General features: G+C 37.6%; 1 protein-coding gene across 3 annotated transcripts in view; it reads left to right on the top strand.

The window, feature by feature from the left end:
* FRMPD4 (FERM and PDZ domain containing 4) overlaps window positions 1–21,839 on the top strand; it is a 291,675-nt gene extending 269,836 nt beyond the window's left edge. For 2 of the 3 annotated variants that reach the window (XM_058045278.1, XM_058045279.1), the window contains 11 exons: window positions 891–998; window positions 3,951–4,082; window positions 6,130–6,249; window positions 6,991–7,127; window positions 8,349–8,475; window positions 10,807–10,896; window positions 11,489–11,671; window positions 14,923–15,061; window positions 15,670–16,731; window positions 17,058–18,329; window positions 19,462–21,839. In XM_058045278.1, coding sequence (XP_057901261.1) covers window positions 891–998; window positions 3,951–4,082; window positions 6,130–6,249; window positions 6,991–7,127; window positions 8,349–8,475; window positions 10,807–10,896; window positions 11,489–11,671; window positions 14,923–15,061; window positions 15,670–16,731; window positions 17,058–18,329; window positions 19,462–20,813 — 4,722 coding nt within the window. In that variant the 3' untranslated portion in view covers window positions 20,814–21,839. Of the gene's footprint in view, window positions 1–890; window positions 999–3,950; window positions 4,083–6,129; window positions 6,250–6,990; window positions 7,128–8,348; window positions 8,476–10,806; window positions 10,897–11,488; window positions 11,672–14,922; window positions 15,062–15,669; window positions 16,732–17,057; window positions 18,330–19,456 lie in introns of all 3 variants that reach the window. The other variant, XM_058045280.1, reaches the window with a different exon arrangement.
* The last annotated feature ends 3,825 nt before the right edge of the window (window positions 21,840–25,664 follow it).

The raw sequence follows: 25,664 nt of genomic DNA on the forward strand, positions 1-25,664 counted from the left end.
GTGAGGCCCATAAGCTCAAGAGAGGTACCATGTCAGAAAAACTGATTAAGATTTTAATTTAAAAACCGATTAACCTCACAGACCACTTTAAAATTTGTTTTATCTCCTTGAACTTATTGTTTCCAGACCTCAGGCAACGTCAGCCTCCCTTTGAGAGGCACTGAACTCTTCCTCAGACATGAACTCCCAGCTCATTTTCATAATTTGCCAGAGCATCATTCCACTCTCATGTCTTTAGCCAACTCTCTTCCAAACCTAAATTGATACTGCATTTTTTCTAAAGCAATTTCTGCTTTTTAAAATAAAAAGAAGCAAACAGTATCTCCAAAGATTTGTTTCCCTTCCTTCTCCCTATGTATTTTGCTATACTGGTTATGAATCATCAAATTCAGTAGTAATGTTATATGCTGTTCTTCTTAAATGATGAAAGAAAGAGCAGTATTTAATATCCCTCTATAAAGAACATGTTAATTACCTTGATTGTAATCCTTACTAACAAACTGTAGTTTCAATTTTTTAGATTGAAAACACTAAATAGCTCACTATATTCAGGGAAACAGTAAACCATTTTTCTATTTCAGTGAAAATGTTTCAACTTCAGAGGCAATATTTATTGTCAGACAGATAGTATTTAGGGAAACAGAGTACCCCAAGCCAGACATAAAATGTATATGAACAGTTATATTTTTCCAGGGCAGAAACCTATAGAGGGCAGCAGTAATGAGCCTGGCTAGACCTTTGCAGGGCATGGATATTTCTACTTTCAGTTTGGGCCAGCACCTTCCTTCTCAGTTTTTGCTTTTCTGTCAGAATTATGTACTTCTTGATAGAACAATGTTTATATTTCTCTTTTTGCATGTTGTAACCTGATTCACTAATTTGCTTGACAGGAAACAGTTAAGGACAACTCACTTCTTTTCATGCCAAATGTTCTAAAGGTGTATCTTGAAAATGGACAAACCAAATCTTTCCGTTTTGACTGCAGCACTTCAATAAAGGTAAGCTAGCTATTCCTTGGTATGAGACCTTCAGTAATTATCATTTACTTGGAATGCTTTAAAAACAAAATTACTGGTGTGTTCAATTTGAGCTGGACTCTTAGTTCACAAATAATGAGGATTTGGTCCATCTTTCTGCTCCTAAAAATGCATTGTGTACAGTGAAGAAGAAGTGATGACTTTAATGTGCTTGGAGCACAATCAAAATTGTGTGCTTGTATCGTTTTGATATGCTGCCAAACACTAGCATGATTTGTCAGCAAAAGTCAGGAGCTAAGAAGATTAAGATGTTGGTTACTGATTGAATATCATCCAGCTTATCATTCAGTGAATTTAAGATGGAATATTGTAGGATTATGTTGGTGATAAATTACTTGCCTCAGTGCAGTGCCCTCTACACTTTCCATAACACATTTCACATGCAGAAATAAAAAGGTAAAGACCTGGCACACAACAGAGTCTGCCAGGGAATGTGTGTGACACTGTTCCATGTGGGTTCCTAAATCGGAGGCATCATCAGTGTCTGTGAGAGCCTTGGAGCAGCGTGGTAAGCATTACTGTTTGGGGAAGAAGCTAGTTTCAACACAGATTGGTTACCAGATCGAGAGTTTGGTTACCAAATCTACACCGAGACATGAGAGGGGCATGGGTGGGATGACTGATGAAGGCTGGAGATGCCAGCTTTAGCTAGTTTTAAGGGATTGTAAAACCAGGAATATTTAAAGAAAGGCTGCCTTTGTGCTCAGCAGCATGCTCAATCAGTTAGAGCAGCAAAGAGAGTTATTTACTAAGACAGACAAGAAATATCCTCCAGTCTGATGGCAAAACATGCTAGAGTCACACTTGAAAATGGCATGCAACATTTGTTAATAAATGTAGCATATATGCCTTAGGCATAAGTTGAATGCAGGTGTGGATACAAGCATTCCATCCATGGGATACAACTATGGGATATTGAATTCCTTGAGTTAATTTGAAAATTTGGCTGGTGAAGAAATAGGAGACGTTACTCATGTAGCTAGTGAGTTCTCCATACCCTTCTAAGGAGCACAAGACCACTTTCTAGTACTTTCTGTTATGAGCATATAAACAACCAACCTATTCCAAGATGTTTTTCCCCTGAAGACCAGTCTTTGGCCATCACATTACATTAGTTTTCAGTAGTTCTGTCGTGGATGTCTCATGTACTGTCAGACCAAATGTCAAATCTGAAGTCATTGGCACAGATACCCATGGGGACTCAGTTACCTACCTAGCTGTATTGATGTTGTAAGCCTGCTTTGAACTTAGTCATTTTGACTATTGGTAGGAATAATTTCTTTTGCATCTAATTCAGGCAATTATATATTCTGAGGCCTTCACAGTTATAAATTACATATTCTTGCATGTGTCTGTGTATTCCTCAGTGTGGGTGGGTGGGTGTGGATTGTTGCTTCTTTGCTTAACTGGGGTGACATCACCCAGGTGAGTCAAGGTAAATGCAGATTTTTCCACCTCTAGCAGTCCAGTAGTTCACCACTTAAAAAGGAGGGTGCAAGCAGCACCTAAGCTGCAGCCCTCACTTTCCATATTGTTGGGTCATGGCACCTGGGCTGACTGTGAAATGATCAGATGGGAGGAAAAGCAAAAACTTTGGTGCAGTAATTCAGAGACTGTGTGCCTTAGCCTCATATTTTAAAAGGCCCAGAAGAGCTAGTGATGGAAAGCAGTGCCATTACCCTCTCTTAAAAGCTTATATTTAGTATTATGCTGCTTCATGTTACTGTTACGTCCACAGTCTTTTAGGATAGTTTAGATGTATAAATAAAAGTAGATTTAATGTGAAAGTAATAAATTCCTCATTGGTCAGAATAGTATAATATTAGCCTTTATTATTTAGAGTGATAGCTAGCAATTCTTTGATGCTATCTTATATTCTCTACATTGTAGAGAGCAGTCCCCATCTTCCCACTTACATTTTTTCATCCTTCCACCAGTTTCGTCTTGATTTTCCTTAAACACTCTGTAATTGATCAATTAATCTTCCTAAATTATGTTAAAACACTTGGATTACAATTTGTCATGATCTCCTTACTAAATCCTATCCATCTGGATACTTACGTATATCTGAAAATCTTTCAGATGGAAGGAAATGTTTTAATCTTGTCACCAACATACTGTGAAAGTGTTTCTAAATGATGGGTTATTTTGTATTTCTTTTTCCTACAGTATTCACTAAAGTAAAAGATACCTTGACAAATGATATTAATAAATCTGCATACATTTACAAAGCATTATATGAAAGTAAGGTAGGGATTAGTTGAATGGTTTTGTGAAGAGGTTTGTTTAGCTGCTATTTTAGATACAGTTGTTCCCAAATTAACTCTCCTTAGTCATAATTCAGTGTGAAAAAAGCTAATCAGGAGTCTCTAAAAATTGATATGGTCCATCAGTTTAGAGCTATTGTTCTGCACAGTCATCATCATTGACTTTTCTGTCAGCATTTAAAGCTCAAGAAGTGAAATTTAAAAACCCCTTTGCCATAAGAACAAATAAAGGCCATTCATCTAAATTTTTTTGTTGAACTTATAAATTTAGTTTGTCTACTTGATGGCGTGGCCCTGATAAAGGGAAGAGAATAGTGATAAGACCATCTCTTCTTTGCTGTTGTGTTTTATCTGTCTGGGAGACAGATATGATTTAAGGGCCATGCCAATATAATTTCCATGTTAAATCTCAACAGAATGTTGTCCATTCCTGGCAATCCCATTTATGTATTTCTCAAATTCATATCTGTTACCATCTTGGGGATGTTTGAAGAATTGTTGTGATGTCCTGGAAACTTGTGCAAAACAGGCACAAAGCCTGGGCTTCTGCCCTGTGCTGGGTACATACAGGGTGTGTGGCAGTGAAGAACCGGATCCCAAGCATTTCATTAATTTAAGCACTTTTTATAAATCCTTTGTTAATTAGGATGTCATCTTAACACTCCAAGAAAAGCTTTCCATCAAGTGTATTGAACACTTCTCCCTAATGCTGGAGCAGAGAGTGGAAGGATCTGGAACGAAGCTCCTTTTGCTACATGAACAAGAGACTCTAACTCAGGTTTGTGTAATGGTCTATGAAAACAGATATTAATGAGATGGCTTCATCAGTAAATTTTCCATCTTTTTCATTACTCAGATGAATTAGCTGCAAGCTTTTTAGTTTGATATAGTCTATCAAATAGCTAGGATATTTAGAAGTGATTGAAAGAATAAGGTTCTCACAGGAATTTTCTGATATAAAAACATTATATTTCATTGCTTTATTGGGCCTTTCAAAAATATAAAGAATTTGAAAAATCAGACTGAAATCTGAGAAATACTTACCTAACCTTTTCCTATCACATGAGGCCCAGCTAGTGAACATACTCAACAGCTGGAAAATCCATGGTAACGATTCTGAGAAGCACAGTCTGGCCAAATTTATTTAAAAGCCTTATTTTGATATTTCGTTCCAATTTGATTATACAGATCTGTATCTGTGTGAGAGGGAATAGTCTCTTTCTGATGAAGTTTGGCTTGTTTACACAGAGGTACATTGTGTCACTTCATTGACGATGAAATGTGACACAGAAAATGTTGGTGTGACTTTCTTCCTTAGATCAGGGAAGTGTGACTAAAGTTAAACTTTCTTCACAGTTATCAGCAGAGTACCCTGATTGTATCTGCTTATCATTTTGCCAAATTGTTTAGCCTGAAATTTTCTATTATATTTCTGTGTTTCAGGAGAACATTAGTATATTTTTTAATTTCAGTTAAATTGGAAAAAGAAGGAAAAAGGAAAAATGGATTGTTAGATGTAGATACTTAATTTAAATGACAGAATTCCTGTAATTATAATTAGTCTGTGTAATGGTGTGAAGGAGCTTAGTTTACCAGATAACAGTCTTTGTAGCATTTTCTAACCTTTAAGCACTTGCTTTTGCCATGTTAACATTCTTTTCTTGGGGGTATAAGCTACCCAGTGATTGAACAATATCCAGAAATACTCAGTACTTGTCCTCCTAGCCCAGCCATCTCCCTGAAGTTATTGGTAAAATACTCACCGAAATCAGAAAGATCAGAATAAACCCAGTTAGTGCACTTTCAAAAATCCTATCTGGAGCTTTTATTAATATGTGCAGAGTATGTCTATATACTTAGGAAAGAGGTGAGACAATGTGCAATAAATAGAACTTCTGAAAATTGTTTGAGCAAGACAGAGATTTCTATTGGAGATTTTTAAAAGTACAGTTTTGTCAAGAAAATACGTTGATTTTAAAGTACCCTACCTCTCTAACTGCATTAGCCTAATGAATAAATTACATAAACTACATTAATTCTGAGGGTGTCTTTTTTGAAGTTCCTGTAAAATCAGCAATACTTTAATTTGCCAGTATAATGTTGCTGCTGACCATGACTTATAATGGTGGGTTTGGATTATTGTCCAATTATTGTTTGCTAGGCAGTGGTCTCCTGTGAATATACCCAGATTACCGAGTTAGATGCTTAGAAAAGTTTTGCTGACCAATACATAAAGCAGACTTTTTAATTTTTTAATGTATTGAATCTTAGTCAGAAGTTATGGAGTAGATCTCTTAATCCAGAACAATCCAAGAAAAAGACCTAATTTCTCTCAATTTGCCTCATGGATTAAAACAAGCAAGAGAAGGTGAGACTAATGGCTGCCAAGTTGGGCCTCACTTGTGTTCTCAGACAGCCTAAGAAATAAAATGTGACCTCTCCCAAACTCCTAACTCTTCTCTTTTATGTGTTTTAGTCCAGCTGAAGCTCAATTCAGTTTGGATTTCACTGGGATGGTTTTTGTTAAGGTCTGTTTAATCTGTTTCACCCTGGTTTTGAGTGAATTCTGTTGCTTTGAGGATGAGTTTTATCAGGCAGTCATGCCTGTATGAGTCTAAAAGTCCTTCCACAAGATTATATATAAGATGTTCTTAGGTGAAGAACTTAATAAGTTGCCCATGGCAAAGATCTTTTTTTTTTCTTTTGGCAGAATTATTTTTCCTGCTACCACAGGGCTCTGGAGCAGGGTAACATTGCCCAAGGCTATGGACCCAGTTGCTCTGCCAGGGTTGCCAAGCTCTAATATTATTATTGCGCTGTCCTAGGTGACCCAAAGGCCAAGCTCGCATAAGATGAGATGTCTTTTCAGGATTAGCTTTGTCCCAAAGGATCCCATCGATCTTTTAAGAAGAGATCCAGTTGCTTTTGAATATCTCTATGTACAGGTAAGTGAAAGCGCAGCCATTGCTGGTGTAAAGGAGAATAAAAAATACACTTACTCTATATATATAAATTTACATCTTCACATAGAAAAGCGTGGTTGCAGTGAATTCTGGCTTTTATTACTGCTGCATAAAGCCAGTGAATGCACTTGGGGAATGCGCAAATCTCTATCATCTCCAAAGTCCTCTTTCTTCATAAGTCTCTCCAAGTAGTATGCTTTGATATCTTTCCAAAATATATTTGGCTTTAGAGAAGAATGAAGCTGAATTAATTGTTAATATTTATGGTACTGTAATTTCAGACAGAAATGATGTCTGAAAAGGCACTTCCAGTAAAGGGGATGGGAGGACTGATGTACAAGCAGGGTGGTTCTCCTGAGTATCTCACCAGGTGGAATCCTGCTATCCTGAATCCAAGTATACTGATACCCTCCAAGCACTCTTTGGGATGGAGGATGGATTAGTCTTCTCTCCAGGAAGGCTGAAGAGAGCTTAGGTGAAAAAAATCATGCCTTTTGCTCTTTGGCAGAAGTACTGGCATTTTTCATCAGTGCCCATATCATAAATATCTGACACCTCTGAAAGCAAAAACAGAGTCCTGCTTCTGAGTTAGGGGTTACTTTTCATGAAGTGTTAATTAAAAAAAAAAACAAACAAAAAAAAACCAAAAAAACAACAAGAGCAGTAATTTATTTTAGTGCAAAAATTTTTAACATGATGCTCCCTCTACTGGTTCTTTGGCAGAGCTGTAATGATGTGGTCCAGGAAAGATTTGGACCAGAACTGAAATATGACATTGCCCTGCGGCTTGCTGCATTACAAATGTATATTGCAACTGTGACCACCAAGCAAACTCAGAAAATCTCCCTCAAGTACATAGAGTAAGTTGAGAATGCTGTGTGTTCGTTAAGAGTGAAATGTTAGGAGTAACTTGTAGATTATTTAAGGTTGTTTCTTTAGTATGTTTGTATGCATGTGCCAGTTTAGATTTAATCTTTGTCCCTGAAATTAATTCAGGTGTGTTAAGAGTGGTACATTTTGTCCTTTGGGTCTGCTTTACCTTTTGATCATCTGTTTGGGCATGTGAAATAAACTATAAATGTAAATATGATTAGTTCATTTGCTTTCAGTGATTTAAGATCTAAGTTTATGTGATCTGAATCCTATGGTTTTAGTAAAGATTAATATGGTAAGATTCAGATTATTGGTTGGTTCACAGGACAGTAGGTCATAGACTGGGGTTTGTAATATTTCTTAAATGCAGATGTACTCCAGTAGGCACCTGTCCTATGTTAGACTCTATATATATTTAAAACTACATATACATACATACATGTATACAACTAAAATGAAAAATAAACATTGGAAAGTGCAAATGTGTGTATATCAGTATAGATTGAAAAAAAAACCACAACAAAATAAAAACTAAGCACTAAAACTTTTGTTGCTGTTGCTTAGTTTGCTTGCAGAATGGAAATAATAACTGTTACACACTCTTCAGTCTTGAAGAGTTTATCCATCATATTGAAGGCAATGTTATATTCTATCCTATTAATGAAACTGCAAAAATAGTGATGAGTGAAGAGTCAGTCTTCTGTCAAAAGGGGTGCTTCAAGCAGAAAAATAATTTGGTAAATGGAGGCAAACTGGTTGCATTTGAGGAGGAACCAGACCTCCACCGCCCGACCCCCAGACATAAGGGTGACAAAAAAAAGGCTCTTTTTCCATGTTCTAAAAGAAACCAATAAAATAAAATTAAATTTGTTAAATTATCTGCTATTTTAATTCTGTAATCATACTTTTTAATGTAATTAAGTAGTGTCTAACATAGACTTTAGATATCAAACTTAAATATTCTTTTCTGAATGGCATGGATGAAGAGATGGAAGGGGTAGAAGAGAAATTATTTATCATTTTAAAATACCTTTCTCATTAAAAATAAAATGTTTAAATTTAAGAAATAACATGTTATTGCAAAACTCTGGACTTGATCAACTCTCCTTCTGTTTTCAGGTAATCATTCACTTGGCATCGTAGTCACCAGTCTTTAGATAAATAATCATCACAGGAATGTGAAATTAAATATATGCCTTTTATTGCAGAAAAGAATGGGGATTAGAGACTTTTCTTCCATCTGCTGTGCTGCAAAGCATGAAAGAAAAGAACATAAAGAAAGCACTTTCCCACCTTGTCAAAGCAAATCAAAACCTAGTTCCTCCAGGCAAAAAGGTATTACATTTGCATCTTAATGGAAAATATGTTTTAAAGAACAAAAGTATGGCATGCATGGGACACCTTTAAAGCTAATCTTTTGGAGAAACACCTAGCCACTTTATTTTCAGATTTAACTTTGGGTGCTGGTGCAACATAGCCAAAAATTATTAAAATAATTAATTATGTCCCAGATAAATTATCTTCTTATCTTGAGAATGACAGAGGACTGGTTATTAATACCTCTTGTATGATAGCCATATATATTTTTTTTCATTAACTTAGCACTTTCTATGAATGGCAGATTTGTTAGGAAAGTTTTTGTTCTCTCTCTGATGCTCTGATCTGACATGAATGCTGTTTTTCAGATTGTTTTCTGTTACACTGTAGAGAAAGACTTTTCGCTGGCCAAGATCTAACTGGATAGATGATGGTCCTTGCAGTAAATGACCCTCCTTGCTGTTGTAAAATACTTTTCTTAGCACTAAGCTTTCACTTCAGCTGGAAAAAAAAGGGATAAGACAATGTTTCTGAGAAATGCCTTTGTTACATGTATGCAGCTGAGACTGCTTTTAGACACCATAATGTGGTTTCCTAGAGCAGGTCATCTTCTCATGTGTAGTCAACGGAGAGGAATTGGCACTTCCAGGGAGCGATTCATCCCATCCCACATTCGGGACAGAAATAGGTCAGCTTGCTTGTGCCCTAGAAATGCTTATGTCTCTTCATGGACTATAAAAAGAACCTGAGAGTGACTAGTTGAGACATAAAATGAGCTGAATCCTGCTTCATGACACTTTGTTTATGAACTAAATAACCTCAAAACAGCTGGTGCCTGAACTAAGGCTCATTGTCATCAGCAGAAATGCTGCTTGGAGGTTTCAGAACACATCGTGAGTGTGAACATAGCTCTATGTGTCTGACCTCAGAAAGAAAGGCTGAAGCAGTGCATGTCTGCTATTCTTCTGAAACAAAAGCTAAATTATGCCAATTGCTTGTTATTTATCTTGGTAGTATAAATTTGGATCTATTTTGGAAGCCCTCACTGCTGCAGGCCATACTATGAGATATGCCTTACAGTGGCATACCAGTATCAGTTCTTGGTTAGGAGAGATATTGCAACAGTCCCTTCCTGCAGCAAGCAGACTTTGCTGGGTTTTCTTCATTCTTTTTGATTTGAGCTTTGGAAATGCATGTTCACCCACCTGCTTTCTTAGCAGGTAGGTCTGAGAAAGAAAGCGTCCAAGCTGTTGATCACCTCCTGTCCTACTTGTAGGTACCACCACAGGAACTATCTGATTTCTTTCTGGGAGTCTTCTCCTCCTTCACATGAAGGGAAGCTCGTCATTCCAGGGTTCTCCTGTTTTTTTACAACCCTAGTGTATTTCTGCACCAGGTGAACACCTGGTACAGCAAAGGGCAAAGCATTACCACGAGTTGCTCTGCTTTGGATCCATTTCCTCCTTGTTGTCTAGGAAGAATTTAGGATAGGGGCCCTTAAAATGCTGTTCAAGATTAAATAAGATTTTGAATTAGAAATCCAGTGACTGGAATGAAACTAGAAACTGATTTGAGACTGTTTTATATTATCTTCTAAACATCCAGATGCAAGGATTTACATGAGGGAAGTGTAAGGTTTGGATTCAGACTGCTGAAATGAACTGTTGCTTGTTTCCCTTCTGTCTCATAAAATATTTCCAAGTTTTCTTTTTTAAGTAGGCAGTTTAAGCTCAGAGGAAAGAAAGAGGAGAATAATTCTGACATCTATTATATAACATGATCATATGTATTCATGTGCTGTATTTAGCTTTCTGATTTATTACCTACTAAATATAGTGAGAGCGTTATTTTAGAAAGTAGGAAATGCAGTAACAAGGTGGAATAATATGCCCAACACCACAAGTACCTAGCAAAATGTAAAATATGTAGCTGACAAATGCAAATTCTCTGTTCTCTTTCTCTGTATAGGTACATAAACGTTTAAGAACTGATGGAGTTTATGAATGGAAAGCTGCTGTCATAGCCTTGAAATCCCTCAGTGAACAGATGTTTAATCTGAGTACTTTAACATTTTCCCTTCATTAAAGCAGTTAGGATGTTCTTGAAGTGCTCTGATCTGCCCATTCCCAAGTCCTCAGTGCATTTTAAATAAACAAGCAAGATATTAATTTTAAGAATGAAACTGTTTCACCTCATCTGAAGCTCAAGCATCTCAAGATATAGTTTCAGGCTCCAAAGAACTGTTATTACAGACCATTTTTTTTATATTCCACAAATACATTTTCTTTCAGTATTTTATAATGTGATGATTTCCACAAATACCTCTTACTCCTGTTTCTCCTTTCTCAGCTCTCTGCTCTGCAAGCCAAGGTGCATTATCTAAAGTTCCTCAGTGATCTACGATTATATGGAGGGCGAGTCTTCAAGGCAACTCTAGTGGTAACATTTCTCTTAAAATAGTCTCTTCTCTTGATTTTATTTTATCTAATGCCTTTTTTTTTTTTCAAAAGCTGGATCATATAATTTTCTTTAGAAGTTTAGGTTCTATTCATGTGCTTAAAAATAATTTTTAGTTTAACCAAATCACTTTTTGCTTCTTTTAATCTTGAAAATAATGTATTTGTCATAATAAAAATTATATTGGGAATTTGGAGATAGATAGCACTTTCTTAGCAAATATCACCATCCAATTATCTATTGAATGCTAAAATTGTTAGTCTGGAAAAATCTTAATGACTAAATTTTTCTTTTAACAGAAGCAGAGTCCATCCATCGTCTGTCCATCTAACTATCCACCTAAAATCTAGAGTGCAATCAACATACAGCAAGAAATTTCTTTGCTTTTTTTAAAATTATGAATCAAGTATGCTCTTGTGTATCATATCTATCTAGTAAAAACATAGTAATCTTTAATGCAGAAATGCCATGCAAATGTAACTTTGTGTAACTGAAAGAAGGGAGTGGTGATTTCTGTCACTATACAGTACCTATCATGTTTTTTACTTGTGTTTTCTTTCTTTTTCTGCTAAAGCAGGGAGAAAAGCGTTCAGAAGTGACTCTGTTAGTAGGGCCACGGTATGGAATCAGCCATGTGATAAACACCAAAACAAATCTTGTGGCTCTCCTGGCAGACTTCAGCCACGTGAACAGAATTGAGATGTTTACAGAAGATGAAAGCAGTGTTAGAGTTGAGCTGCATGTCTTAGATGTAAAAGTAAGTTTGTTATTGATTTGTGTTGATATAGCATCTTTTAATAATGCTTTTCTCATTGAGTTTTAGATTAAGCTATGCTGTTCTAAACGTTTTCATGGCAGTAGTACTCTGTGAGTACATTTTCAGCTCTATTTTTTGATCACACTACATTTATACTACAGGTTGGGCCTACAGTGTACTAGGCTGGTGTTTTCCAGCACCTGAATTCTACTTTGATTTTTCTCTCAGCTGACCCCCAGCAACTTGCTTTGTTATTTTGTTCATGTATTTCCATGGTAAGAAGATGTGATGATGAAACTGACCTTCTTTTGAAGCTCCTTCTAGTGTAATATACAGTATTGTTACCAGTAAAGAATTGCCAGCTGCATTCGACCAGTGTCCCCTGTAATCCAGTGTTATATCCAAAAAGTTTACTGCAAGTTACCACGTAACAACTGACAATTAAAAAAACTGTAAGAATTAATGGGGTTTTTTTCTTTACCTTTATAATTCCAGTTCAGTATTCACAGATGCTCATCATCTACCTATAGTCATTTAATTTCTTTTAAATATCACTTAACACTCTGCATCTGTGTGGCATCTAATGGCAAACTCAGTGGAGTTTTCTATGTTATGCTGTCCTGGTTGTTTTCACTGTGGTTTCCATTTGGCTTTGAAGTGAAAGGTTTCATAGACTTTCTAGGGCATTAATCTGAAAAACCAGAGATTGAAGGTGGAGTTCTCATTGTATTTGAAACTTAAATATTTGATTAAAATAAATAGAACCTAACACTTCTTTTTGCTTACCCAGCTATACACAAAAAGCACACATGAGGAATATTTTACTAGGCTTTTGCTTTGAATGCTTTAGGTGTATTGACCTGGAACAGTTTCTCTGTATTTAAGGTAATGAAAAAAACATTGTTGTAAAGTAATCTTTAAAGGCTCTTTGACTACAATTTAAGAGAAATTTACAGGTTGGCAAACACAGCATCTCTTTCACCTTACTTACTTAGCAATGGTAACACCTGAGGATCTCAGGCTGCTTTGCTTGCATTACTGTGCTAAACTCATAGCCCTCTTGTAAGAAAGCTATTATCACCTTTTTTCAGATGGGGAAAGTAATATAGAAATTAAATCCTTCCCATCTGCCCATAGGTAATATGCAGCACAGTATGCCATAGTATTATGTATTACCATGGTATTATCTTGTTATATATTAAAATACAGTTAATGTCTTATTGCTAATTTTGCATATCCTCATCTCCTTGCACTTACACGTGATCTTAAACCCAGAGAGACTGACTAAAAAGCAAAAATCTGGGAGGCTCTGGGTGGAGTTTGACAAAAAGTTGCCTCTCTGTGGGACACAAGTAGGGGTTGTGACCATGTCCTGTAAAGGAGATCCATGCACACACTGGTAGGTATTCTCAATGGTGTTTTCATCCTTTCATTTACCCTCAAGTAGCAGGTTCATATATCAGGCTTCTGAATGTACCAGTATATGTTATATATGATATTATTTTCTTAATGAACAGACAGTTCAGATTTTTATTTTATTTTTGTTTCTTTAAATATGTTCTCAAGAACATTTCACTTGGCAGAAGCTGGCAATAAAAGTTTAGCTGTCACAGGATTTTCAGCAGATTAGCAGTACTTCACAGAATTGTTTTCAGCAATCTGAGATTTTTACAGAGTTCATCAATTTCTGCCAATCACTGCAGAAAATTTGAGATTAATGTAGCATTTCAAATGTCCATTTTTAGTAGTTGCTCAAAAAAAGAGATTAATTAATCCAATGTAGATTTAATAATTTATAGTAACTATAATAGCTATATTTGAATACCTTAAAAGAAGCATGTACTGAATAGAAGCTCAAGCTGTAGCAAAAATAGGTTAAAGAAAAACAACCTGAATATATTTTTCCAAGTTGGTGAAAAAAATTTATACAACATTCAAGGCACTTGGAACACTGTGGCCTAAGGTGCTGTAGCAAAGGCTTTTAAAAACTCATCAGACCTATTGTGGGTTGGGTAGTAAGCTGTGATCAGTTATGTTTTGGCCACAGCTTTGACCAGAATCAGTTGTCTTTTTACTAGTAAGGGGTTGAGTAGGTTGGAGAGCCTACATGTGATATTCCTCCTGGAATGAATGATATAGGTCCTTGCATCTGTCTTGTGACAGTGGGCTCTGCATGCTAAATTATGATAAATTGTCACAAATGTCCACATACTATGAGTCACTACAAACTGTGAGTGATAACATGGCTTGTCTGTGGCCTCATTTCTATCTATGCATCTTGGTGAGGGCTTCATTTTTATTTCCTGTCTAGGAGTTGTAGAGGCTAGCCACCGTATTAAATTATATTTGAGGAGATCAGCTTTTGGTATTAAAAGCTATAGAGACTTGAACAAACTTTTTAGGCAAGAAAATGTATACATAAAGAAAAGTGAAAGAAAATGAAAATTGAATTAAAAGAAAATGAATTAAAGAAAAATGAATTAAAGTATGTTTCACATAGATGTCTTGGGTTCAGTGCTTGCTAACATGGCAGCCACAATTTTTCAAAGCTCTGAGGTCTCACTTTTTGTTAGGACTGTCTTTTTTTTAGTGTTTTATGTTTGTTTTCTTTGCTGGTCACACTTCTGGTAATCTTTCTCCAATCTCTTTGTCTCTGCTTATCTGCTTATTTTTTCACCACTTTTCTTTTCAGTAACATCAGGCCACAAACACTGAAATCTTTTAACCTGGGCCTGTCTTGCAGTGTAATGATAGCTTTAACCTGACTGCTGTATTTCATGAACCTCAGCTTTCCCTGACTGTTTGCTTCCCCTGTCATGCTTCTTTGCATATACTTAGTGCACCACATTTTCAGGGAAGCAGCAGATTCCCATCCAACTGCAAGACTCCAGCACCTGCTGTACCAGGTTCTTCACCTCTGGCATATTCAGAGTAATGTTAAATAATGCTTTTACCAGAGTAAGATATCTATGCAAGAAAAAGATGGAGCAAGAGTCTTAAAATAGTTAGCTTCATTCAGAAAGAGAGTAATCAGTTGTTAACATGTCTAGTTGGACTTCTACCTTACTACAGCTCCAATCTTGACTGAACATTTTACACTGTTTGATATAGGTAGTGAGGAGAACAAATTCTCACGTGTATTTTTCATTGTGGTGTTTGTGATGTAATTACTTTTGCTCCGATGTAATAGTATTGCCAACAGGCAAACAAACTGAGGAGGAGCAGCCTTAACTTGATTTTATTCTTCTTAGCCTATTACTCTTCTGATGGAGTCATCAGATGCAATGAATCTTGCTTGCCTAACAGCTGGATACTACAGACTGCTGGTTGACTCAAGGCGTTCAATATTTAACATGGCCAACAAGAAAAATGCAGGGGGCCGAGAAACAGGTATTTATCTCACACTGTGTTACCCATGGTCCAGTGTATAAAGCAGAAGTCAACTTAAGCCAGAGCACCTCCAGATAAATAGAAAGCTGTGTCAAATGACATCTGATTGCTGGCTCAGACCTAGCACCACAGTGTTCAATTCAGCTTAGTAGTGTTCTAGGAACACTACTACCCAGTTTATGATAGCATTTCCATGGTAAAATAAATGATGTGTTGAATTTCCTTCATACTCTAGTAGACCGATGCACTCTTCCTGTGAGTGCTATTATTTTATATGCATATATCTTTTATCAGAATACATATGGTTTTGTAGAAACCAGATGCTTTTGTGTTACTATGCCTTTAGCATAGTAGGAACAGCATTTATACCTAGCTGAGATTTAGATTTGTTTTAGAGCACAGAAGTACCAGTTAAACTTTAGGTCATTAAGTCAACAGGTATTTAATTTAGAACAGAGATGAATTTGAAAACACTTTTTTGAAGTATTTGATGGCTCAGCTATCCTATTCAGAGTGTTTAATACTTAGCATCAACAAATTATTGTTTACAAATTATTTGACTTTGTTCTTTGATTTCACAATGTTGACTTTATTTCACCATGCTATAGGACCTGAAAATAGAGGGAAGCATAATATCCTTGCTTCTGAGTGGAATTGTATACCAAAATCTACCACTTTCCTGGCTGAAGGAGATCAGGAGGCGCAAATGTCCTTTGCTGACCCAAAGCAGAAGACTATAGATGTTTCTGAAAGTCTGTTATGTCCAAAAGAGCACAGACATCTGTACATAGAAAATACTTATAATTCAGGTGGATTTGATCAGCATCTGGCCAAGCAAAGTGACCCTGCTGAAACAGAAGAAACCAGAAATTTTAACCAGCCTTCACTGCTGTCCCTCTCAGGTTTGGAACCTAGCAAGAAAGCACAGGATTCTCCCAGGGGAGCAAAAGTTTCCTTTATATTTGGAGATCCCAATTTGGATGGTCTCAGTCCGCAGACTCTTGGCTATGAAAGGCTTTTGGATGAAAGTCCAGAAGTATTAGAAAAACAAAGAGCCATTTATCTTAGTAATGCCAATGATATTAAAGGCCTGGAGTTGTCACCAGATGCTGAAAGCATTCAGTTTGCTACAAACTCTGTTTACGCAACTATAAGCGATGGTAAAATATTTGGAGCTGCAGAAGGGATAGAAGAGCCTTTGCTGCATGATATCTGTTATGCAGAAAACACAGATGATGCTGAAGATGAAGATGAAGTAAGCTGTGAAGAAGATATTATGGTAGGAGAAATCAATAGGCCTGCTCTTCTCAGCCTTTCTGGTTCTAGTGATGACATTATTGATTTGACTTCACTTCCACCTCCGGAAGGTGATGACAATGAAGATGATTTCCTTTTGCATACCTTAAACATGGCCATTGCTGCTCCTCCACCTGGTTTCAGGGACAGTTCTGATGAGGAAGACTCTCAGAATCAAGCGACACAGCCTAGAGACAAGAAGGAGCAAGACAGTAATCTAGGCAATGATGACATTCCAGTGTCGCTTATCGATGCTGTCCCTACTAATACAGAGGGGAAGTGTGAGAAGGGGCTAGATGATGCTGTAGTCTCTACTCTTCAAGCACTAGAAGCTTTGGCTGCTTCAGAGGAACAGCAGACGAATGACAATTCAGGTTCTTTCACCATAGTTACATTTATTCATTGAGAATCATTCCATCTCATCCATTTAGCTTTGGAAGTACTCCATTTCATGAGGGTTGGTTTGGTTTTTTTTTTTAGTTTTCCTTTTATTTTTTTGCCATCATTTTTCATACATCGTATTTCATGTTTAATGGAGCCACCACTGTTATTAAACTACCTGTCTTGGGAACTGTGCAATAAAGTCAGAGTATTCTTACAAAGAATATTTTTGTCTCTAATACACCCCCTTTTGCTTGTCACTTATCCAGGTGCCTCAGCTACTGTCATTTAATTGACTCTTATTTTTTGTGGCTTGCAGGTGTAGCTATCCTGCGAGCATATAGCCCTGAGTCATCTTCAGATTCTGGCAATGAAACAAATTCCTCTGAAATGACTGAAAGCTCTGAACTAGCCGCAGCACAGAAACAGTCGGAAAACACCGCACGTATGTTTTTGACCACAAGTGAAGGCTACCAACCGCTTGTGGAAGAGCAGACTGAATTTCCCATTGCTAAGAATCAGGCTGGAGGGCCAGGTATGAAGCCCTCACAGCCTTTGGCTGGTGGTCAGGCTGCAGAGCTACAGTCAAAAGTTGTGCCTTCAAAGCAGATTCTTCATTCCGATAACATGGAAATGGAGCCAGAGACCATGGAAACAAAATCTGTCACTGATTATTTTAGCAAATTGCACATGGGATCCTTGGTATATTCTTGCACTAGTAAAAGGAAAAATAAGATGACAGACAGCGAAGTAAAAGCATCCTCTGATGGCAATGCTACTGTGAAAAAGCAACAGGGAAATAAAAAAGCAGAGTCTGATGAAGATCTAAAAGCTAAATTTGGAACTCTTTCAGCAAGAGACAGCCAGCGCTTAAGCACTTTCAATGTGGAGAGAACTGCCTTTCGCCAAAGATGGTACGCTGCCGATGATGGGGCAGCAGATAAGCCAAGCCCAGAAACAGTTAATGGGAAAACTTTTCCAAGAGTTCCTGTCCTTGGTAAAACAGAAACTGACTGTAAGGATGAAGTGGATCCTGAGGTGGATCAGGATGACACCTCAGGGCTTAGCCAAGGTGAAAACTTCCTGTCAGATATGACACCCGTGTCTTCAGCCAAAGACCTAAATGATGCAGAAGATACTGATCTATCTGCAGATGACCATCCTTCAAAGCTTCCAGAAGCTGAGCAGGGTGTGGCTAGACTTTGTGAGTATCACTTGGCTAAGCGCATGTCATCTCTGCAAAGTGAAGGCCATTTCTCGCTGCAGAGCTCTCAGTGCTCTTCAGTGGATGCAGGATGCAGCACAGGCAGTAGCACGTGTGCTACCCCCGTTGAATCCCCTCTTTGTACCTCTGATGGTAAACACATCATCTCTGATCCATCAATGAAGGGCATTGCCTATGTTCCAGCAGATGAAAGAGCTGCCATTCTTCCAAACCACGGAACGACATACAAGGACCTGCACCAGCAGCCTGAAGCCGTGTGTCACAGAATGACGGTGCCTGTTGTGCATTCAGCAATCAATGCTGAACCACTTTTCGGCACTTTGAGGGAAGGATGTCATCGGATCCCCAAGATAAAAGAAACTACAGGTACAGCAGTAATAGAGTGTTTCTTCTGTTTATTCTTAAAGTTACAAGTTCATGTTGAGGTCTAAATAAGACATTTCTATTATCTTTATCTGGAACTACATCATCACGCTGTAACAGACAGTGAGATTAGACCTTCAGTTTACTCATTCATTTTATTTGTTGAGATATTCTGATGATCTGCATACAAAGATCAACTTTTTAAAAAAACCTCTCATTGCAGTTATAATATTTGGAGGGACACTAATGGAGAGGCCTCTCTTCCACTCTTTGGAAGCCTCTCCAAAATCCACAGTCAGTTGAGTCCCAGATGCTTGTTAGATTGTAAAATTACTTCAGAAGTTTTATTAATATAGGGGAGCAAAACCGTTGATTCATTTCTTAGGTGTCTTATATGCTATTTTAGCAGGTTGTCAAAAACATGCCAATATGAATAAAAAGCTCTAGATGTTAAGAATAAGAAAATGTCACTGCCTTATTAAGCATGAATTTACTTCACAATCTGACAGTAGGTGTTTCTTTAAAGTTATAAAAAATGCAGTTTTCAGAGACAGCATTGAAATTCTTTCAGCTGAATTTTAAATGTTTCCCTCTTCTTGGATTGCAACCCACATGTAGCACTAGTGTGTGAATGCATGAAAATCCAAAAGTGGAACAGACTAAGATTTAAAATGAGAAATAATCTTTCTCTTCCAAAAACTGCTACAAAACCAAACCAAAAGTACTATGAGTACATCTTTCCATGCTCTTTCAGGTGTAGTTAAAGAAGGTATTTTAATCTGAAATTATTCATCTAATTAGTTAATAGAAAACATGCAATCCATGTATTAGGGGAGATTGAGGATGTTTTGTACACAATTTGCTATTCCTTTTCTTGAGTAAGTCTGATGTAGTGAAATGAACAATTACTTATTCATAAATTACAATTTGATGACCGGTTGTAAAAGGCATTTTAGTGAAATACAAAAGACTTGTAATGAACTTTTAATGGAATATTTTGAGGAATGGGGACCATTGGGAAGTACCAGGAAACCATTTGTACTGACTGTTAAAAGATATTTAAAAGTTCAGCCTATGAATATTATCAGGGTGATGCTTAATTATTCTGTCTGCTCTTCTACTACCCCTAGTGTAGCTTTCACAGAGCCTGAAAAGGGAAGACAAGGAGGCATGCCTACAGCTTTTCCTAGACAGCCTCTAGCTGACTCCATCATGCTATCATCCATGCTATCAGAATCAAAGGTGCCAAGTCAAAATGAAGACTCTTGTGACATTCCCAAAGTAAATCAGGCTTGTGGGGCAACAGTTAGTTTATGGCCATATGACATGATAGGAGGAAGCCTCAGGATGCCGCAGAACAAGAAAATGCTGAGACGCAGCAGCAGCAGCAGCAGCATTGGAAGATCTGCAGGCACTGAGATGCTGCTTGAGAAGAAGGCAGCCACGGCCAGCTTGAAATGCCTGGACACCACCCAAAAGGATGACTCCAAATCGGAGAGAAGGGTGGAATTTTCCCTGGGCAAAAAGCTGTCCAAAAGTTACTCTCAGAGTTGTGTGTACGTCAGCACTGATAAGAAGGACAGTAAGAAGTGTTCAGGCACTGGCACCAGTCAGAAGGACTCCAAGCAGTGTCGAACACTGCCCTTGCGAAAGCTGACCAGCAGCGCCTGGAGGTGTCGGGGCCCCTTTAGCTATTGCTTCCTCAGCAGAGGAAATGATGACCATGAGGAGGAAGATGACCGAGACAGCCATCAGCTCTCACATCTCTTCGAACCACAGACCCCGTGTGAGCTCACAGAACCAGTTGCTCAGTCATCCGGAGACAATGAGCAGAAAGTGTTTGAGTCCCCGAAAGCTGCTGAGCCCCCACGTGATGCAGTCAATGAGCATGAGAAGAGCAGTGCTGACACCCAAGGTGGCCAAATTGATGTGAATCTCAACGATGTAGCCTTCGATGCACGAATCACACGAATAAACGTGATGAAAGAGAAGACATATGCAATGCCTGATGGATTTATTGCAGCACAAAAGGATGCCAATGAGCTACTCTCACTGGTCCGAGCAAGTATGGGCAAGAGAGAAGATTTACATCCAGAAACATATGACCTTAAACTTTCTAAGTACAAACAACTGTTATCTTTGGAATCGAGACAGTTGGGAAGTGCCTGCAGGAAAATGGCCATGGCTGATAAAAGCCCTGAGGAAATGCTTTTAGCTATGACTTCCAGCTTTCAAGTACTCTGTTGCTTAACAGAAGCCTGCATGCGTTTAGTTAAAGTCATGAACTCTGAAACACAGCAGCAGGAAATTATAGCTAAGATAGATGAGGTTGTAATAAACTACATTTGTCTTCTGAGGGCTGCAGAAGCAGTGTCAGGCAAGACCTCTGGTGATCCTAGCATTAAACTCTTGGCTCGACATCCGAATACCATGGCCGCTATTGTAAGCACACTAACACGTTCTCTTAAAATGCTTTTAAACAAATAAAATACAAAAGTCACTTCATAATCTACCTTTGCAAAGCCATACATTAAAAAATTTTATTTACTGTATGTGTATGAACTAATGTAACAAACTCAGCTTTCTCTGTATATTTTGTTATTTTATATAAAATAGGTAGGAGATTAAAAAAAGTTAAAATACTGAACATTGACAAAAGTAATGACTAGGTCTGTCCTTCAGTTTATACAAAAACAACAGCCAAAACCCCCTTTCCCCAAGATCAGAAAAACAAACAGAAAAAAGTCCCATATAGGAGCAAATTGATGTTTGGCTATTTTTCATATAGTCAAATTTATGGTTGTATGAAGTGAACTTCTAAAGCCTGTTATGTAATGAAATTGTTTTCTGTTTCATCCAAGTTTTCACTTGGAGAAGGCTCCGTGTTTAGAATGATTAATTAAATCATAATGTATATAACACAATATTTAATGTTTTAAAATTATAATTTTTAAGCATTGAAAATAGCAAAAAGACATTTAAAATCCAAGAGACTATTATAACTTACTAGAGAATATATATATAATAAATGACTCTTTTGTTCATATGGACTGAATTACCTGATTCTTCTTTTCTAGGAAATTCTGTATTAAAAAAAATGTATTGAATATATGACTATACCAACTTCAGAGGGGATCTGATGTATTGAACTTATAGTGTTGGCCTTTTAGACAGTGAAGGTAACTGTGGAGGACTGAGGACACAGAAACCAGAGTGGTGGTGTTGTTCTCTCTGAAATGAAAGATTGATGCCATAATGGTCAGACCAGAATGTATGAGGCAGGTCTACATACTCTTTTTCCTGGTCAATGACAGAGAGGACCATCAGAAAATTCCTATGCTGTTTACTGTTTCATCATATATTTATGGTGCACCTGAACAACATGGACTGCATCTATTTTGTTAAATATTTTATACTTCATATTTTATGATTCTGAATGTTTAACTGTAAATAAGTTAGAAATAAAATGAAATTTTCAGAATACAATAAATATCTCTGAAATATTTCCAGCTAGAGACAGTTCTTCTCTTGAGTGATGACAAAGGCAATTTGTGAGTAATCTCTTCCATCTGAACCTTTCTGGAAAGCATGTTGTAGCCCTGTGTTTGAGAGGCAGCCAAAGCAGCAGCTCTCAGTTCTGGCTGGCAAATAGGCTTTCACAAGAGCATCTGGTGACCTTCTCAGTGACCAAGGAGCAGCAGCCTCCATTCTCCAAACTGCTGTAGGTAATTTTCAGCTGTTTCTCATAACACCATGTGCAAAGGGTATTACTGCTCTTGTTTTGGAAACTTAGCCTTTCAGTTGAAGCACACGTGAAGCTTTTTGTGCAGAACTAGAATGACTAAACCAACAAAAAACTTTCTTGCACTTCACTTTATAAAAAAAAGACATGCCTTTCCCTCTAGCTGCAGAGAAACATCTTCAGAAACACAGTAGCAGAATCTTAATGTGTTGTCTGTGGTAGAAAAATCTGATTTCTGAGACCAATTCACTTAGTGCAAGGACCCACTTTGGAGGGCAGCTCAGAGGGAGGCTGCGGGCTGGCTTACACTGCTGGTGGGTGACAACAGCTTGTCCTGTGTGGTGCTCACACTCGGTGCTCTCCTTCTGGCAGCCTAGAGAGTGGGGCTGTGAGTGCTGCTCTTGTGCTGCAAATACTATGGGATTTGGGCATGTCATACTGAGGAAAAAAATCAAGCTGAACTGTTGCATTGGTATCTATTCCTTGATGGTTTTCTGAGTTTATAAAAATGTCAACAATGATTTAGAAATACCAAGTTTCAGAAGGTGATTTATATTGTCACAACTACGCATTGACATAGATAGGAACGTGTCACTTTGAGCATTTTTAGTCCAGTTCTTTTCATTCCACTTTCCAATTGACCTAATTTTATTTCAAAGGTAAGTAGATTTTTGTTCTTCTTACTGTTCAAGATCTTTTCTGATTGTAAACATGTTCATTTGGCTCCTTAAAGTTAGCTATGGTCTCTGGTCTCTGTCTCTCTCTCTTTTTTTTTTTTTGTTTTTGTTTGTTTGTTTGTTTTTCCTGTTTGGTTGGTTTTGGTTTTGTTTTGGGGGGGGGTTGTGTTTAACAAGGGGCAGGGGGAGGAGGGGAGGGGTGTATCTTCTGCTTTTTAATGCATTTTCATAGAATCATAGACTAATTTGGGTTGTAAATCTAAATGGTTTTCTGTAGTTCACCTAGTTCAACCCCTGCTCAAGTCTAATTTGATCAGGTTGCTCAGGGCTGTTTAAAGGGTTTATTGGACACCCTCCAAGGATAGATGTCCCGCAATTTCTCTGGGCACCAGTTCCAATATTTTACAGTATTTATGGCTAAAAAATGCAAAAAATTCTTTAGGTCTAATCAGAATTTTCCATGTTCCAACAATATCTATTGCCTTTGATTATATTGCTGTGCATCCTTTAGAACAGTCAGGCTCTGTCCTCTCTCTAGCCTTTCATCAGGCAGCTGTAGGCTGTAATAAAGTCTCCCCTAAGTCTTCTCTCCTCCAGACTGAGTTAAACCAGTTTCTTCAGTCTTTCCTCATATATTATGTGCTGCAGCCCCTGACTAGCATGGTCACCCCTGACTGGGCTCCATGGTGTGATTTCATAAACCACCACCATGCTCTTGTGTCAGTTTTGATAAATAGGATCATGTAGCCAAGCTCTCTGAGGCATCCCTTAGAAGCAGTTTCTTCCCCCAGGACTTTAGATATCCCCATGTGGTACCATATGAATGTCTTTTTCATAATGTTTCCATGCAGATTTATATGCAGGCTTTTAAATGCTGCCTTGTGAGAGCTTTGTACAATGGCACAGCTGCTGGAAATGATTTGTCTGCAGTCTCCTACAATCACATGTATTCACAGGCATATTTTGTTAGTGTCTCACAATCATCCTTTGTCAGAAAGTATTCTCGTATTTCTACTGGGCTTTTGGGAGACCCTTATTGCAACCTTTCAATACTTAAAGAAGGCTTTACAAGAAGGATGAGGACAAGCCTTTTAGCAGGGTCTGTTGCAGTACAAAAAGAGATAATGGGTTGGAACTACAGATACAAGAAAGAAATTTTTTTATTATGAGAGTGGTGAGGCATGGAACAGATTGCCCAGAGTGGTGGTAGGTGTCCCATTCCTGGAAACATTCAAGGTCAGGCTGGATGGGGCTCTGAGCAACCTCCTCTAGTTGAAGATGCCCCTGCCATCGCAGGGGGTTGGAGAGCATGACCTTGAAAGGTCCTGTCCAACCCAAACTGTTCTGTAATTCTAAGATTGTATGATTCAGCTTGTCCTGTCCAGCTGAGAGTATTGAATGATAATAGACATAACTTTTATTAATTCTGGGGCATATCAACTGCACATCAATTGCTGCTGAATTACAGCTCATTTCTATTAATCTTGAGCTTTAAGGTAGCCTTGTCTTCCTGTGTGGATCCTAATTGATTCCTGCATTAATTGCACATTTTAACTTCATGACATGAGGGAATGCCATCAGTATGTACCTACTGCACTAAGGCAGTAAAGAAATGCTAAATGATATCATGTTATCTGTATACAATATATACAATGTATACAATATATAAACATATAGTGTATATATAAAAGTTTATACTTTTATAAACTTTGATATATACTGTATATGTTTAGTGATTTTTAACTTGGCTAAATGACAGGCATCTTCATGTTTGAGTCCTTGAGTTCAGGCTGTTTTAAAAAATAATTGGGCAAAGTTTGCCATTTTGCCATTAAGAAACAAAGCTGCATCCCTACACTTTTTACCTTCTATTTCATTGATACTCCCTTCAATTCCTGATCACTGGAAAATCCAGAATGCTTCCTGATGTCCTCCTCACTGTTCACCAGACATGTGATATAATCACTCTGGCACATTATTCAAAGCTGAGAAATGCATTCTGAGTAACTTTGTTTAAACAGAATTTATATCAAAGAGAGACCTGCTTACTGCCCTGAAATTGAGTTAAATTTAGTAGTATTTTACCAGGGATTGATTTGTCTCACTAGGGTGAGACCAGAGCCAGAGTCTCTTTGAACTAAGCACGAAACTGTTACAAATTGAAAACTTGGTTCATGTCACAAATAGTTTAGTGATGAACATGTGGCACTAACGTTAACCAGTATTTTTAATTTGCCACTCAAAATTCAGTAGTGGCTGTTCTGCACAAAAAGAAGGTGATCACAATCTTCCACTGTACTATCTGTGTAACAGCCCTAATATGTTTTCAGACCTAGATTTGGCCAAAGCCGTAGAGAGGTTGAGGCACAAATCATTAAACTGTAAACTAAAATAAATAAAATAAGTTAAAATAAAAGAAATAAAATTCTAAGTACATTTTCCTATAGGTGTTCACAAGGTAAAATCTGAAATTTTCTGCCAGTACTGATGGAATTTGGAAATGCTGATGGGTGGAAATTCATAAGACTCAATCAAAACTCTTCCTTTAGAGCCTGTGAAGCTATGGATTCTGGGGAGAGAAAATTCTGGCCCATGAGATCTGGGAGCAAATCTTTGATTTCATAAGGGTGGGAGGAAAGGCAAACTAGCCTAATACCCTGTTATAGTACAGCAAATGCAAATGTTTCAGTATTGATTTTGAGGTGCATTTCTTTTTTGAAGAGGGACTGCGGAACATTTTTATGCAACGGGAAATACTTAACTGCGTTTTAAAGCTCATTTTGTCATTCTGAAAAAAAAACCAAACAACTAATTACTTACTCTGAGCCTGCAAAGCTAAGAGAGAGAAAAAGGAATGCATTATGTCTCCTGCTCCACTGGGAAAACACTCTAAAGTCCTTTTTTTAAGTGGTTGTCTTG

Source organism: Melospiza georgiana, chromosome 2, assembly GCF_028018845.1.
Source record: "Melospiza georgiana isolate bMelGeo1 chromosome 2, bMelGeo1.pri, whole genome shotgun sequence".
Classification (NCBI taxonomy): domain Eukaryota; kingdom Metazoa; phylum Chordata; class Aves; order Passeriformes; family Passerellidae; genus Melospiza; species Melospiza georgiana.